Source organism: Aptenodytes patagonicus, chromosome 1 (assembly GCF_965638725.1).
Source record: "Aptenodytes patagonicus chromosome 1, bAptPat1.pri.cur, whole genome shotgun sequence".
In the NCBI taxonomy this organism is placed as follows: Eukaryota; Metazoa; Chordata; class Aves; order Sphenisciformes; family Spheniscidae; genus Aptenodytes; species Aptenodytes patagonicus.
This window is the reverse complement of record NC_134949.1, coordinates 189,023,591-189,041,228: the sequence shown is the minus strand read 5'-3', so window position 1 is coordinate 189,041,228 and position 17,638 is coordinate 189,023,591. Positions and strand designations below refer to the sequence as shown.

Below are 17,638 nucleotides of genomic sequence, written 5' to 3'. Positions count from 1 at the left end.
AGATTCTTTATATTTATTATAAAACAAATGCATCTGCACAGCACAGCTTAACTCACCATTTGCCCCCACTTGCTCACTACCCTCTTCCATTATTTTGCTGAATGAGGAAGATGCACAGGTGCATTCTGAGAGTCAACTGGTAGCAGCAAATGGATTCTATCTTCCCCTTTTTCAAGTTTGACCGAGTTCAATCCTCCATTTATCACTGCTGTTTCTCTTCTACAGAACATTAAAAGAGCAATTTAGTTCATACTACTAGACTACTACTGACAATAAACTTTCTCTCTTGGATTTCTGCAGTTAGGATGATCTAATCCGGTTTGGTTTTAGCTGTATCTATCCAGGTTTGTTTCTTTTCACAGCAGCATTATAGATCTGTTGAACTCCACATGCCAAGATTTCTCCTGCAATTTGCAACTGAGCCTTGAATCCCAGTTTCTCTTCACGCATTCCAGTTATAACTACCCTCCATTTTGTCAGCTTTGATAGCAGCTTTCATTCAAACAATCTTGCTGAACGTTTAGTTGCTTTTCCATCTTCCCACTGTTTCAAATAGATGACCCAATACTTTGAGATCTTACACTGAAATGCCAGCAACAAAAAACAGCATTCTGCTGCACATGTATCAAGTACATTGCAGCCAAAATTTAAGTGCCACAAGGCATTACACCGCACGATCAAGGAACTGCAGAGATAAGCAGTCACCCTAAGTAGTCTCTTTCTAGCCTGTTACCCTTGCCAGCTATACATATGCATTTACAATTTTAGAAACAGGCATTTCTATATCAAAGGACAAGTCAGACTGCACAGCAGGAAACATTTAGTCTTTACAACTGTTCAGCTGAATAATAGAGCAGATAAGGTTTCTAAGTTTCATTACTCAGGTGCTGTTAGAGGTGACTAAGGTTGTAGAAGAACTATCTTGAGTTAAAAAGAGAAGTAGAGCCCCACTAACTTGTAAAAATAGGAAGAGTGGAGAAGCAAAGCCATAAAACAAAAATACGAAGTTCTTAAAAGCTACAGAATATGTTGTCCAGTGTCTTCATTCTCTTAATTTAAACGAAACTGAAAGCAACAAACTGATCCAGAAGAATGTATCTGAAAACACAACTACTCTTTCACTGTAAACATTTAACTATCACGCCAGACAATAATAATAAATCACGCAAACATGTCCTGTCCTATTAGGAAAGTTTTCAGAATGCTGAACTAGATTGTATCTTATGTAAAAGAACATTTTGTTGAAACTCAGATTGAACACCCCCCCCCCCCCCAAATCCTACGATTTCAGATCAATTAAGTTCTCTCCATTCTTACATAACCTGATTACTACTGAGGGGGGGGGACACACACGGGACACGACACCCCCATCTACAGGACATTTACAAAATACACATCCTTTATGGTGATGTTTGTTTCATAAAACGTATTGAAAGAGCCCCATTAAAAAGTCTGTTAGGAAACTATCAAGGCAAGATATTTACAGACTAGAAGAATCTATTTAGAATGAAGAAACTGTATGAGAAATTTATCATGTAGAGATCATGTAGAGGAGAACAGCAGCCTACAATGGAAGTCTGTTTCTCAGACATTCACATGAAGAAATAAACTTACTGTTTTTTATATAAGACCCCACTTTAATGAAGAAAAGAAGTTATGTATTATATAAGGTCAGATCATATTTACCGGAAGCTAGTAGGTAAAGAGGAATATGTAATCTTAGTGGGTAAGGAAGGAAGATGTCTATAACCACTTTTTGCATATGAATAAATTAAAATATTGTTCCAGCAGAACTAGACCAAATGCAAACAGAACCAAAGACTCTGCCAAATATACTGCTATATTCTGCATGGCATACCAGTGTCTACCCAAGTACTGTCTAACAGCTGCCTAATCGGAAGGCACTGCTCCATTTACACATAATCTCCTTGTTTAATTTTTTGTTTTGTTTTTTAGAAATGAATTTTCTCTGAATCAAGTCATTCACTGAGAAACTAAATGGTAGATTTTCTAAAGGACAAAAAGTACTGTTCACGGAAATTTAAATGCTAATAATTTTCATCAACAGTGACTTTGAAGGTTTGCCAAATAAGGTTTGTTAAACATTTCTTTTCTTGCATTTATTTTTCTCAGCTCACAATGAAAAAAGGCTACAATAAAAGCACTGTTGTAATGAAGATTTTATTGCACTCAAATATAGTGTTACCTTTAGTCAGATACAAATGCTTGTAACATTAGATTAGAAATTCATCAAAAGCACGTAGTGTATAAACATGTAACAAAACTAAAAAGGAGGTAAAACCCATGAAAATAGGTTTGTAGCAGGTGTATAGTGTTTTCTACCTCGTGTGCGATACAAACACTAGCAAATTATTCTTGCAAGATCCTTGCTGGTATAGGGACAAACATACAGGTTGTTAAAGTGAGTATTTTCAATTAAATAAACAAAATTATTAGATTGAGCAGGGGCACTGTGATGACCTCCTCTAACTTCCACTTTAAGTTCCAAACCTGTTTTTCCATTCCATTGGTATTTATGGTTTAGGACTTATGATACTGAGCAGACTTTTTTTCCCCTCTCTGGACACATGAAAATAATATCTATCTCCTCTAAGATTTTACTTATTCACATTGTAAAAGCATTCTCTACTAGAAATCAATAAAGGAACAGTCTTGTTGCTTCTAAAACATCGAGCCCTTGAAGGCTTTTCCTACCACAGTGTTGCGAAATGGGAGTGGAGCGCTTTTGTTAGCCTGAATATACTGTCATATTTTCATCAAACATGAGTTGACTGCAGACTAATGCTGCGTTTTGGGTAGAAATCAGCTATGAAAAAAAAAGAATCACTTCTTTGAAAGAAAAAGGTAAAGGTGAACTACAGGAACTACAAGGCACTTCACTGAGGAGAAAGCAAAGTACTCAGCCTGATTTGAAGCTGACAGGAAATAATAAATAGTCTGTGTGTAGAAGGTAAGAACCAATAGCCTAATAATAACACATATTGCAACTCTGCCATAAAGCAAAAAAATTAAGTTAAAATAAATTAAAATTAAGGTAAAATTAATACTTTGCTTAGGTAGTTATTTAGAAGTGATGTAACAAACTTCAACAATACCCTTTCACTGTTTGACAAAGCATTTCCTAACTGCAAGTAGAAGTCAAAGTACCCTTTCCACCAACAAAAGGTTTTCTGAAACTGTAACATCTACTGACAGACTGCCTCTTTTCTACAGTCCTACCAGAATACTGATCTGATGTTACTGATGATTCTGATGTATTCAGATTAGGGTATTGGTGAGTGGAGAATTCATCCTAAGAAACTGCCATAGAAAGAGATTAAAGGGAAGAAGATGCCACAATTTATAGCTCCAAAAAGAAATAAACTACAAAATAAATGTTGTTGTTAGATTATTCCAACCATTAGTATGTTAATGTCCTCTTCAGGTTTTCCATTTTTGTTTGCCACATATTTGTGGGGTTATCTCAATACGAAAGTCACGTTTTAGGAGTTATTCACATCCCACTTCCTTAAGCACATTTAACAGTCTGAACAACTGAATGTTTCTCCTATCCATGGTAGGACATTAAAAAAAAAATTAAATTAAAAGAAATTAAATTAGTTTTCTCAAATTGAGTCTGCTTTGCCTGTGATGGTAATGGGTAAGAGATCTCCCTGTCTAACTCTATGCACAAGCTTTTCCATGTTATGAGAGAGTGGCTGGGTGGGCATCTGGCTGCCACCAAATGTCAACTCACCACAAGAATATATTCATTCATGGATTCTTATATATCAATCTGTACATAACAAGTATATTTGATACAGATATCTAAATAAGATTAGAGCAAAGATCATTCTATCTGTTAAGAATAGAAACAACTAATAAATTTACCACTGATGCAATAGTAAATATATCCTGTCTTCCCTCAATGGAAAGATGACATATTAAGATTACAAGATATCATTGACATTTCAGTGCTTTTTGATTGGTTGCTGTCCCTCGTAAATGCCTATAACTTACTCCTGCATTCTTCAGAAATTTTTTTTTTTCCTTTTTCATTTTATATGCAAAAATCTTTTAGAATAATTTTGGTTTAAAGGGTAGTTAGGGTGATACTGCAAGGCAGTCAAACTTAAACACATAGCAGGCTTTACTTCCATTCATACACAGTTTGTAATGATAACATTAAAAGGTAACTCGAGTTACTCAGTGCTATATTATTAGCAGAAGTTACTAGACTATATTGTTGGCAGTCTTACAGGTTTATAATAATAAGATTCTATAAGAAGCACAGTTTGGAGCAACTGCTGTTTAAATCCTTCTTCAACTTCTGTGTAAATCCTCCTCCAGAGGAGGAAAGTATGAGGACACTGGGCTCCACCTAGTCCTTCAGGTGGCTGACCACAAGTTCTATTGCTTACGCTGGCTAGGTTGTGGCATGTCAAATACAGCACTAAACTAATTCATATTGCTGATCTCACCTTCTTGCTAGCATTTACTCTTTTCTGGTTTAAAATGTTTGAGACTTGGTTGGTACCATAGCAGTTTAGGCCTTGATGGTTTTTCTTAGAGAGTATACAGGGGAGAGGAAAAAAAAAGAAAAAGAAAATGAAAATGGAGAGAACTATATTGACCTTTTCAAGACAAGTGCCAACAGAGATAGCTCTCCCACAGAGTGCTTTATTTCTGAATAATCAAGTCTGGCAGGAGCTCTGGTGTGATGGGATCAGACACTGCCATCTCCAATAAGATTAGGATGAAAATCTGTCCCAGTTGATAAAAAAGAGGGATCATGCAATCTTTCTCTCTCGAGTTTATTAGATCAGTTCCCTTTAATATCTAGAAAAGAAAGAAGAGTAAATGTCTAATTTTCCATGCCATCTCCCATTAACTGCAGTTATCTGCATATTGTTAAAAATAATGAAGAATTTAGGAGTGGTTTCTTGTATGTTTGATCTGCAATTTCTAATCCTCATTTGGACTTTAACACTTTAAACATAATAGTTATGTAAAAAAAATGTTCATTGGATCAAGTCAAATCAACATTAATAGGATATTTATGAACAGCACGCTGATTATAAAGAATGTATTTCAGAAAACTACTACCTTATATTTTGCATACATGAAACAAATTGTCATTTTGTATTTAAACACTTCCAAAGATTTCATTTTGGTTAGAGGTTGCTTTCTTGTACACTCCATACAACCTTCTAAGTCTTGGAATCACCTTCAGCAAACCACTTCAAGCGCCCGAAGGATGACTTCAAGCAACGTGTAGCTGGTTCTCTCGAGTTATCCTGAACACATATCCCACTTTAAGCCTAATTACTACAGTCTCACTACATTAATTACACTTATTCACAGACTTCCACCAACTTATTGCTATATCTTCTCCACACAAGTACTCTTCAAAGTATCCCCACAAATGAGGTACATTTCTTATAGGTGTTTCATTACTTTTCTCCTTTCTATAAGTGATGAGGCCAAGCACTTGCATATAAAAAAAACCTTACCTTATTTCAGCATTGTAAGTCTTAAACATAGTAGCTTGAAGCTACTCCAAGCAAACAGGCACTCTTACATCCATGATTAAGAACCTAATAAACGCCCTACTGGGTCTGACCAGTGATCCCCCAGCACAGCACACTCTCTCCAAGAGCTGCAGTAAGAGATGTTACTTAAAAAGACACTATGCCAGCCTTATCACTACTTATAATCCATTCTCCTCACTTCCCAAAAGAGGAAGCTCCTCTTCCTACAAACACTAGACTAGGAATGTTACATCCTTTCCTATTTCTTTTGGACCTATTACCCCTGAATTTGTCCAATGTTCTTCGAAACTGCTGAACTTTTGAAGTTGCCACCAAGTGGTCCCACCAATTCCCTAGCTAACTTTATTTTCAAAAAATTAAATACATTTTTCAATATCAGCTGAAGTATCCTTTGCAGGAAATTCAGAATTCTACAGAGTATGTGAAGAATGTCCTGTTTACATTTATCTAGGTACATTTAATGAGTTTTCCTGTTATCTTCATTTGGGCAGGCCTTCCACCTTTTTAATGCTATCCTTTTCCCTGCGATACTGTCTATAACTTTCCTATCAAGTCACACACATTTTTTATCCTATAGCTTTAGTTGGGCTTTTTCTGAATTACAATACAAAAGTTTATTCAGATCTTTAAGACGGCGTTTTCAGAATAGCCTCTGGGTTGCTAGTTAGCATGGGTATCTTGCTTGCTTGACCATCTGCCTCTTTCATTCAGTTCCCTGTCCTGAAGTTGAATACCTGCATAACAGATTTACTTGGACTGTTCTCTCCTGGTACAACATTAAGAAAGTGATCATTCCCTCCTTCTCTCCTACTCTGATCTCCTAGGTCCTGCGCATGACTCAAACCCATTCCTAAAACAACTCCCTTTCGCATTGGTTACAGGAATATTGGAAACAGCAATTTGTTGCATCAAAGCTTTTATCTTCTTGTAACATCCTGATGAGGAATCGATTCAACCCATATGCAGGTAGTTAAATCTCCCACTTTATCGCCACAAAATTTGCAGCTTCTCTAATCTCACTTAACATTTTCTCATCACAAACATCATCTGATCCGAGAGCTATTAATACAGCATAATATTATATTATTAGAGCGAATTTCCATTCACAAGGTTTCGCACGGTAGGCTTCTTCCACCCCCAAGATTTTCATGCTGCTACACTTCATGCTACCTTTTATGCAAACTGCCACTCCCCTGTCTGTATGTCTAATCATTCTGGCAAAGTTGGCAGCATATTAACATCATACACCAGCGATCATTCTCCTTCCGCCAGGCTTCCAACACATCTATTATAAAGCAGTTGTCATTCGATAATAAGCATTTTTGTTTGTTCATCTTATCTTTTAGGCTTAAGAGAATATAAAAGCACATATAAGGTTTGCTCCAGCTCTGCTGCTCAGTATTTCACATACCAGTTAACTTTAAGTCATATATTCAGTTTAATGTTTTCAAAGAATTATAGTAAGAGATTCCTTTGATACCATTGTTGCCAAAAAGGCTTTTCACAGATTTTCTTCATTGATCTGCAACCATGAGTATAATCCTGATAAATCTTAAACGCTTGATATTTCTTACTATTTCTTTCTCTTTCAAGCCTCTAACTACCCTTTATACCAATCCTTCTTTTTGCCTTTAAAAATAAAAGTTATCAGAAAACCAAAAGATCATTCATGCAAACTATTCATATTCATCATCTTATTTTCAGAACTCCTCAATTACTTTTTTATTCTCTCCCCTGCCCCACCTCAGCCAGGGAGAGCGCCACGGAGCATACCTTATTTCCACACTGATGACTTTAAGGCAGATTTCACGCCTTACTTTTAATCTTTCAGATGCTGACCCAAAGCTAATGATTTGAGGGTTCCAGAGTCTTTTGTTTGTTTGTTTCTTGGGGCATCTCAGAATAAACTCTCATGTTTTCTTGCAAATATTTAAAGGTATGTACGCTTTTCAGTCACAATCAAATCTTTTCTCAAGTATCCACACTGAAAATATTCCATCCACACACTGACCTGTATTTCCAGATTCTGAACTAATATTCTGCTCCCACATTCCCTGTGTAGCAGTAAATCTATATGGTTTTATGACAAAGGAGTTGGTTTTCCCTTACGCCCTTGCCTACTTCTTTCATATATACAATCTTAGATTTCTTTAAGATTACAAATTTATTCTGAGACAAGAATAAATTCTGAGTCAATAAATAAATTACACTTTGTCTTCAGTAAGTTGCTACAAGAATACCATCTGCAGTTGATGCTTTGATACTTCTCATTGTTCCAGATCAAAGTTTTCATTTTTATAAAACACGTTGCTTTCACAAAATGATTCAATTTCTGGAAAGTGACAAAAACAGCTTTATACCAAGTAAAAGAATTAAGAGAAAATACCATATACCACCCATAGCCCTTTACATGGCCTCATCTTTATCACCATCGCCTTCATTATTGTTATTAAACAAGCAGCACAGTGAAAACATTTCCTCCAGTAAGTGACCTGCTGACAACAGTCTTGGTAAAAGAAGTGATTATTTCCCTCTACTCCCCTTCTCTCTCAGGGAGAAGCATCTGGAGTACTTTTTCAGTTTGGGGCTCCCCCTTCAAGAAAAATATAGATATATAGGAACGAGTACAGCAGAAAATCAAGATTAGAGGGCTGAAACATAAGATGCAGACAGAAAAGCTGAGACACCTGTCAGTCTTGAGAAGGATAAAGGGCAAGGTAACTCACTGCTGTCTCAAACTACCTAACAGAAGGCTACAAATAAGAGGGAACCAGATTCTTCTTGGAGGTGCACAACAAGCAAGAGGCAACAGACATAAGTTGCAACAAGAGATATTCCAAGAAGATGTTATGAAAAAAAATTTCTCCACAATGGTAACAAACAACAATAGGTTGTCCATCCATACATCTCCTTCTTTAGGGATATCTCAAACTCAGGTGGACAAAGCCCCAAGCAACATGAACTAGGCTGACTCTCCTTTTACAAAAGGGATTGGACCAGACAACCTCCAGAAGTCCCTTCCAAACTAAATAATTCCATGATTCAAGAACATGTCTCTGACTTGTCTCTGGACATCCTCAACAAAAGCGATTTTTTTTTTTCTCCATGCATAGTCTTTGCTCCGTGTTACTACCATTTTTCCTACACTTTCAAGCTAGACTCCCTTAATTTTTATTCTTGCAGTAATGTTTCTTTCATACCCCTATAACATCTTTAGTTATTTCAATTGCTTCAATACCCATTCAGAATCAACATGATTTATAACTTCTATACAAACATCTGCTAAAGCTTCAAATCTAGTCTATACTGTTCTGTATTCCTTTTTCTAGTAGAAATTCCTCAGTGGATTATTTACATACACATAAGACTTCCTCTTCTGGATCAACACTGAAATACTTTTGGCACATCAGCTGGCAGAATGCAGCAACTGAGCATTTGAGTACTTCAATCTGATCTTACTCAATCAGAATAAAATTCACTTAAAGCATTATTGAAAGAACATTCTGGTCCCTGCTTACACAGCTAGATACCTCTTCTTACACAATGACTTCAACGAAGAGAGTGCATAAGCAGACCCTTCAACAGAGTGGAAACCAGATCATTCTTTGCATGCCGTCATTTGGCCACAGAATCATTTTCAACTTCTCATCTTTCTGGTTTTAGAGACAAAGCTTTAGAAATAGTCAAGGACTGTTCCCAAACTGAGTCTAGTGAATAGCTTCCCGATTCTACTTGAGAAAGCATGGTGTTAAATCTCTTCAAGACTGAGAAGTGAAGAAAACTGGATGCCTCCAATTTCTTTGGCAAGTTTTGTTATAATCAATAACTTACGTATAAGCTACAAAAAATCATCCCCTCTCTCCGTGGTCATGAGAGCAAAAGTAATTACTTTGCTGTCCTTTGTACTAGAATTCATGCTCTTAATAAGAGACACTGAGATGCCTGCTGCTGTCTACTTACGTGTTTAAGCATTCATGCAAATTTCTGTAAACTATGCACTTGAACAAAGATGAAATTTAGTTCCATGTTGCCCTTTAGACACCTACTTGCTGTTCTAAATAAAATCTTTGGTGTCTTCACTTCCTTTGAAAAATTAAGATGATGGCACACTTATATCACCCATGTGAGATGAGAGAGATTTCAAAACTTAAAACAAGATTAAGCAGTAAGCTCCACCTGTAAAAAACAAAATTAAAATTTGTCCCTGCAGGCTACAGCCTTTTAAATACCTCCCCTCTCCCCCATTTGGTATAAGAGTATACTTCACTGATTTTTCAACTGTAGATCCAATAACTCTCTTCTATTAGGTTTTGTCAAAACATTCAGTTTTATACATTTAACTGAATGTATTCAGTCCATTCAGTTAAACTTTGAAAGAATGTTAATCTTGTTAACTCTGATGTCCTCGCTGTCTGTGGAGATTCACAATCCTCTTCTGAGCCATTAACATGTTTGGCCTGAACACCATCTTGTCTCCCAAATTTTACTGTTTAATTACACATAGGAAACAGTATTTCCTCCAGTGGCTTTTAAACCTTCCAACCTATTAACTCAGGGAACATTCTTGGGAATTCTCCTAACATTATAAAGGCACCACAATTATCTTCTAGACTTATTCTAATAGATTCAAGCAAAAATGTCTATGGTCTGTGAGGTTTTCTTGCCTTTTTATCTTTGTACAACATTCTTAATATTATTAAGTATCAACAGTAATAAACTGTAATACTCAACTCAGTAGAAATACTGCTAGAGCATAAAGCCTCCTTTGACAAGAGCAGAATAAAGTTCTTGGTTATGGTAAAAATAAAATTGGGTAATACACACCAAAGCATACCAAAAAAAAAAAAAAAAAAGGAGAAACTTGAGAATGCCATGCACTATATTAAATAAAAATATCAAAGTGAAATTTGTAAAACAAATTAAAAAATATAATAATGCCTTTTCAATTTGAAAAGGAATTCATCATTGCATGTCTTTGGCTGCTGCAAAGTATCAAGTCTCTGATACCAAGTGGGGGGGGGGGGGGGGGGCGGGGGGGGCGGCGGGGCGCGACGCGGAAAAGTGTCAAGAAATAACAGTGGAAATATAGGCATTTTATATATGGGTCAGAAACTACTAGTGAGACGACTTACTTCCAGAAAGGGAGAAAAGGTTTAAAGCCAGAAATATTGTCAAGTATTTTGCTCCTCCACAAGGCTTTAAAAGCTGAAGAAGCTAAGCAAAATATCAAAGGAGATCAATGTTGCTACAGGTTTATCAGAAAGTAAAAAATTTCATTAAAAGACTCTCCTCCTTCATGGAATCAAAACACATCAATTACCATATGCATTCTGAGGGTAAACACATCATCTTCTGGACTCTAGATTAGGTCACACTATTTCATTATGGTATTCTGACAAAAATCTTATAAATATTTTTTCAAACATGACTGAATAAAAGTCTATATTATCCGGAAGCATTTGTTGGGGTTTTTTGGTAAGCTTTTCCTTATAGGTCACATAATTTTTGTCACCCTTTAAGTAAAATAGTTCAATATTACTGCTTTAAGCAGTCTGAGATTTTCAAACTTTTTTCTTCACACATTCCACTTAAAAATCAGAAGATTAATGTTATATTCTGATTTTTTTCATATAGTATTTAAGCCCCAAGAATTTTACAGATATCTCTAAAAGCTGAAAATTAAAACAACCAATTACTTACCCCTTTTTTGACAACAAAACGTGAGTTCCAATTTGCAAAGCATGTCAGCATTCTCGTACTTGTCCTCTTCCGCCTTAACCCAAAAACAGGATTCTGTCATTTCCTGAGGCCTGATCTACAAGCAAGAGACAAAACAAGATTTTATTAATTAAATTATTTTGATACTATGCAGAGACTGTGCTCTGTAGAGTCTAAAGCAAATTAATACTTAAGAGCTCTGTAAAACACATGAACTTTTGGTATATAACTTTAGAATTGTTAATATATTTCTGATTGAAGATAATAATGCTTACAGTAAGTGCTTTTGGACAAACTGATTCTAACAATACAAAGCAATACAGAGAACATACTCTGTTATCCAAGGTCTAAATGTAGCAAATTATTTAAATCTTAAGTAAACTTTAAATAGTCTGTGAACACAGCTGGTTTAACTAGACATTAAGTACCTTACTTTTTAGAGTGTAGCTTTGATTACTTCATAAAACTCTGAAAATATTTTTACTGACTTATTTTGGTCTAAATAATTATAGTTTCCAAAACTCAGTAGACTGATAGTCCTGACACACTTGATTCTGTCACAATGGAGAAGGGAAAAAAAAAAAAAAAAAGGACTCCATATTTTTTTCAATTATTAAATTTACATAAGTACATTTACATTAAGGACAAATGGAGAGACCTGCAATGCTTCTTCCCACAGTCCAGGCCAGACAGATGCAAAACACTTGTTTGGAAACTGTATAGCTATCAGTACAGTGCAGTGACTGATCCAATGCAAACACTTTGCTAAAAGACAAGGGACAATAGGACCCAGGAAGCATGCTGGTATCAAGGTTGTATTATTCTAGAGTAGAAATGACTCTTCCAGCCATCTCAGAAAGTCAACAGATACTTGTCCAGATGATACATGAGTCAGCAGAGTCTTCAGAAAACAATGAAAACTAAAGGCAGAATGTATTCATATCTTACATAATTTTAACTAAGGTATCAATTGCTCTGTATAGTCTTACTCCTGACGATCTATTTATGCTAAGCTTTATGTAAGATTTTACATCAAGTGTTTGCCTTTAATCAGTACTACCTTGGACCAGTTGAGTCTTTTCATGGTAACCTCAGGTCTGAATTCTTTTTTAGGCTTCATTCCAAACGGCAAAGTACATGAAGGTGGAGACCACTGTGCTCCAGGCAGGCCTGGTAGAGGTGGTGGTGGAGGAGCACCACCAAAAGCCAGAGGAATTCCCAAGCCATTCAAAAGGGGTGGAGGAGGAGGGGGAGGCGGTGGTGGTGGAATTGGTCCATTAGAAGGCAGCGGTGGAGGAGGAGGAGGTGGCAGTTGATGCGGTCCTGCAGCTTCCAGTGGAATGACAGATGCATCTCCACGTGTTGATGGTAGAAAACCAGGTGGCAAGGAGCCATACTGATAAGGAAAATATTCTTATTCAGTTTCATATTTTTTAATCAACAAAATGCCATAACAATTATAGTTTATACATTAAATCCAGCAAGCCAATTTGAAGTCAGTGCCATTTTTCTCGTATAAGACCATCAAATATGAATTATAATGAGGCCAACGTGCTTTTCATTTCATAATTGGAAGTCTCAACATTTGAAGTGGATATTCAGACCAGAGGGTGCACGCCAAAAATGACAAACTGAAATGCTATATCCCACTTGTCATATTTCACCAATCATGATCTAGGAAGGGTCTGATAGGTATCTTGATGAGATTTTATCTAGACTACCACAGTTTAGCTCAAATTAAAAAAAAATAACATCCTAGTCGCTAGTGTTCTTACTTATCCTGCAGATTACAGAGAAACATTCCAAGGACATAATAGCAGAACCTGAAGAGATTAGTAATTCTGTAGAAAAACAGGTATCTTCCAATATAAGAGCATTCTCATTCTACAGAATTGAAAGAACAAAGTAATGATGAAAAAAAATCCTTCCAAAAAATACAACTGCCTTACACACCGACTTCTTATTCTATATAGTAAGGACATCTATACTGTATCAAGATAGACTTATTAGCACTTCAGTAAGTCTAAAAAAAAAATATATTTATTTCTACTATTTGAAGAACTTTTATCACAGGCCTTCAAACATTAATAAATAGGTACCTGACAAAAACAACAAAAGAATAAATAAATATTTATCTACTGGTGATAGTATTAATCAACTTTTCAACTGATAATTATGAGCTGTAACAGTCCATTTTATTTTTAAAAAATGGAGGGAAATACAATAAGCAAAGGATTTAATATTTTTGAAAGGAAATAGCTCAATATCAATAAATACAAATAAATACATGCACAACAGTATTATTGTTTTGAATTCCTGAACATAAGCATTGTTTAAACTGACACGCAGAAGCTGAACAATTAGGCTCTAATAATGAAAAAGAAATACATGAACAAATACCAAATACAACAAAAGAGTAAAGGAACGACACCAGGAGAAAAATAGTCGTAAGAGGTGGAAGTAGCCATGCTAAGTAGCAACTGATGCCATATGGAAACCAAAGACTCCACATAAGACCAATTTAAGAGTATTAAGTTGCAGTAATCAATTACTTGATATTTACAAAGCATTCCAAGTATTCCATTAACAGTGGGATAATTTATGGTATGTTAATTAGTGAGCATAATCATATGTTATGCTCACTGTCTGCACGTAAAAAAAAAGTTATATTTAATACAGTGAACAAAAGAAAAAGTAAAATAGGAGAGAAAACCTATTTCACTCACAGAAGGTATTTAAGTATGTTTTCAAGACACACACATAAAAATACTAACTTAATGAATGATACACAGCTCTTACTAAAATTATTTTTTTTAGAATGTAACAATTTTTGTAATTGTTTTTTTTAAAGCCTGTTTGTCTTTGACATCAACAGGTAATTCTGACCAGAAACTTGAATTAGAATGACATTTTTAAGCAGACTAAAGCAGAGCTAAACTAATTTTCCTTGCTAAGAAAATTAAACAAGCTCAAAAGTATAAAAAAAAACCTCTATGATTAAAACATATATTTTATCACCTTCCTATATTCATGTCTTCCCAATGTTGTCTGTCTTTAGCCGCTTTTAGACTGTGCTTCTTATTCCAGGAAATAAGACACAGGAAAAAAAAAAAACTTGGTCACACAGTCTCCTTACACAGATTTTAGAGCTGAAGCGGTTACAAGTTAACTCAAGTATTACTCTCAAAAATTTGCACTATTCCTCTCCATCACATTTTAAAATATCTACTTATGCTTGAAAATTGAAAAATTATCAGGAAATGCTCTTATCCAGCCATAGGTTCTTTCTTTCACTGCTGGATATCCATGGTAAGGCTTCAGCAAAGCAAACTGCATAATGAGTAATTTCCTGTGGAGGGATAAAGATCACAGTGATGAATGCTAATCTAAAAGCATAAGACTTATTACCCTATGTGGTTAATTACTTCGGAAATATACGACACTGAAAGCAAAACCCAAATGAAACATAAGAAACTAGTTTAATTAACAAAGCCCAGGCACAAAAAGGATCATCCGGGAACTCAAACAGCTAATTAAAGTCTACACTACAGTTCTTGGCATAAAACAGAAATAAAGGAAACTAACAGTCAATAACAAGGATTCTTTAAAAACCACCTTCAACTGTACTATCAGAATCTGTAAAAGATGCAAAATGAAGTCCCTTTCAAAAACAATACTTCATACATTCATTTAAACTGTCTTATACCTGTGATTTAAAAGCTTGTAATTCTGCTTCAAGTTCATTGATTCTTTCTTCTTTTTTTTGCAGTAAGGCCTGGGTCTCCTGATGAACTACAAAATCTTTTTCAAACTAAGGAGAAAAAAAAAAAAAGAAAAAGTTGTTGATACTAGTCAGTTCTGCATAGTTTCTTTAGATTCCAACTTTTCCTTTTGTGTTCGTTAAAACTCACGTTAACAATACTAAGGACGCATACAACATATCTGCTATTCTAACCTCCATGTATCCACTCAGTGGAAGTACCATCTCTGTTACCACTACAAGTCTTTACTATATGAAATGGCATAAAGTACTTAATGTATTTTAAGTTGGAATTAGACAGAGTAGCTTAAAAAAACTGATGTACAGTAATACAGAGTCTAGATACAAATGAGTCAATTCTTATTCTCCCACTGTTTATCTTGTTGAAGAAACTGATAACTGTTCAAATAAAGTATTCAGCTGATTTTTGGGAGATTTCTACATGAAACCTTAAAACAAAGAGTTGAAAGACTCTCAGTTAAGGTTAACTACTTTACACCACTTTTCTCTGCTTCCTAGTCTACAAGAAACATCCAAATTCCCACTTAAACATAGAACTAATAGTAATTTGAAGTGAAAAACTATGCCACATTCAGTTACACCACTCATGAAGCTATTAAGTAATCCCCTGTGTGCATCTTATGATCACATAACTTAAAAATTACTCACTTTTCTGGAAAGTTCAGAAGCCCTCTCTTCACATTCTTCTAATCTTGCTTTATCTACACAAATATCTTGAAAAAAATAAACAAACACGCTTGCATATATACAGGGAACACAAGTTTCTTAAATCACACGTATAACTTTAACTTGGTTTTTGGAACATATAAAGAATAAGATACTGTAATCATTTCTAAACATAGTACTTACCTACTAAGTGGCTGAAATTTATATCTAATCTTTTACGATACGTGAAATCTGGGTCTGTTCCACTTCGATGTAACACTATCTGGGACACACACTCTTCAATTAATTTGAAATACTGTGGACTAAAGACAGAGATGAGTTCTTTTACGGCATATTTATTTATTAACATATACTTAAAATCTTGTCTATGAATGCAGTAAGGTCAAAAGATTTGGGCTGCCCTATTTCCATAGAAGGGTAGGTGCAAACCCCAAAAATCTCAAAGGACAAATACGTCTGGCAGTTTATTACACAAGAACAGTTTACACAAAGCCTGCAAAAACAGTGGACCTAAAGATAAATAATTCTTCTATTATAAACTCTGCATCTCTCCCCCTATGGAAATACAGCAAGGAAGGACTGCTGCTGCTTCCTCCCAGTAAAGAGGAGGCTCTTCCTTCAGCTTGATCCCTTCTGATTTTGTGACTTGTATAACTATGGATGCATTGCAGCCCTGCTTCAGTAAGAGGAATGAAAAGCACCTTGTTCTAAAATGCTGGCAGGTATGACAGCTGGGTCACTTGCCCAAAACATGCAAGCTGTAAATTCAAACCCTTTCAGATGGAAGAGGTCTAGCACAGGCGTACCCATGTCAGGCAAGCACTCTTAACCTTTAAGGGTACATCTGTGCTCAACCTTGCCTGAAATGCAAGGTTATGCAGAAAACAGATGGCTTTCCTTCCCTATTCAGCTCATATCTGGTTCCTCCAGTGTTTCCTCAAAAACAACACAAGCAGATTTTAGAAAGGAAAGTATTTGGCAGCTTCAAACATCTAAGATTTTATTAACTATTTCCCCGCAATTTATCTGATGAATTTTCCAAGAGGCACCAACATGTTCACACTGACCTATATGTATACTGAGAATAGTCAATTCCCAACCAAAAGTTACTCTAAATTAAGCATATGTTCAGATTTCTATATAAAGTGCACTTCTGTGTATACTTGCTTTTGTCCTTTGACTCAAATACACCACAAAATTACAATGCTACTACCATGATTCATAACCGACTAAGAGACCTGTCCTGATCACTCATACTGGCAGTCAATAAGGTTCAGATCTTAACAAAAATAGTTTTCTGTATTTATATATTTTAAAAGGGAAAAAAGGAAGACCCAGGGAACTACAGGCCAGTCAGTCTCACGTCTGTGCCTGGCAAGATCATGAAACAGATTCTCCTGGAAGCTATGCTAAGGCACAGGGAGGACAGGGAGGCGATTCAAGACAGCCAGCATGGCTTCACCAAGGGCAAGTCCTGCCTGACCAACCTAGTGGCCTTCTAGGATGCAGTGACTGCATCAGTGGACACGGGAAGGGCTACAGATGTCATCTATCTGGATCTCTGTAAGGCCTTGGACATGGTCCCCCACAACATCCTTCTCTCTAAACTGGAGAGGTATGGATTTGATGGGTGGACTGTCCGGCAAAGGGTGAGGAATTGATTGGATGGTCACATCCAGAGGGTAGTGGTCAACAGCTCAATATCCAGATGGAGGTTGGTGACGAGTGACATCCCACAGGGGTCCGTATTGGGACCGGTACTGTTTAATGTCTTCATCAATGACATCGACAGTGGGATGGAGTGCACCCTCAGCAAGTTTGCAGATGACACCAAGCTGAGTGGTGCGGTTGACACGCCAGAGGGATGGGATGCCACCCAGAGGGACCTGGACAAGCTCGAGAAGTGGGCCTGTGTGAACCT

The 17,638-nt window shown here is 36.1% G+C and overlaps 1 protein-coding gene across 1 annotated transcript in view; it reads right to left on the bottom strand.

The window, feature by feature from the left end:
* DIAPH3 (diaphanous related formin 3) overlaps window positions 1-17,638 on the bottom strand; it is a 258,898-nt gene that overhangs the window by 179,762 nt on the left and 61,498 nt on the right. Inside the window, exons 13-17 of the mRNA XM_076363140.1 lie at window positions 15,901-16,019; window positions 15,700-15,764; window positions 14,977-15,081; window positions 12,331-12,666; window positions 11,253-11,367 (exon numbers count right to left, since the gene is read on the bottom strand). Coding sequence (XP_076219255.1) covers window positions 11,253-11,367; window positions 12,331-12,666; window positions 14,977-15,081; window positions 15,700-15,764; window positions 15,901-16,019 — 740 coding nt within the window. The remainder of the gene's footprint in view (window positions 1-11,252; window positions 11,368-12,330; window positions 12,667-14,976; window positions 15,082-15,699; window positions 15,765-15,900; window positions 16,020-17,638) is intronic.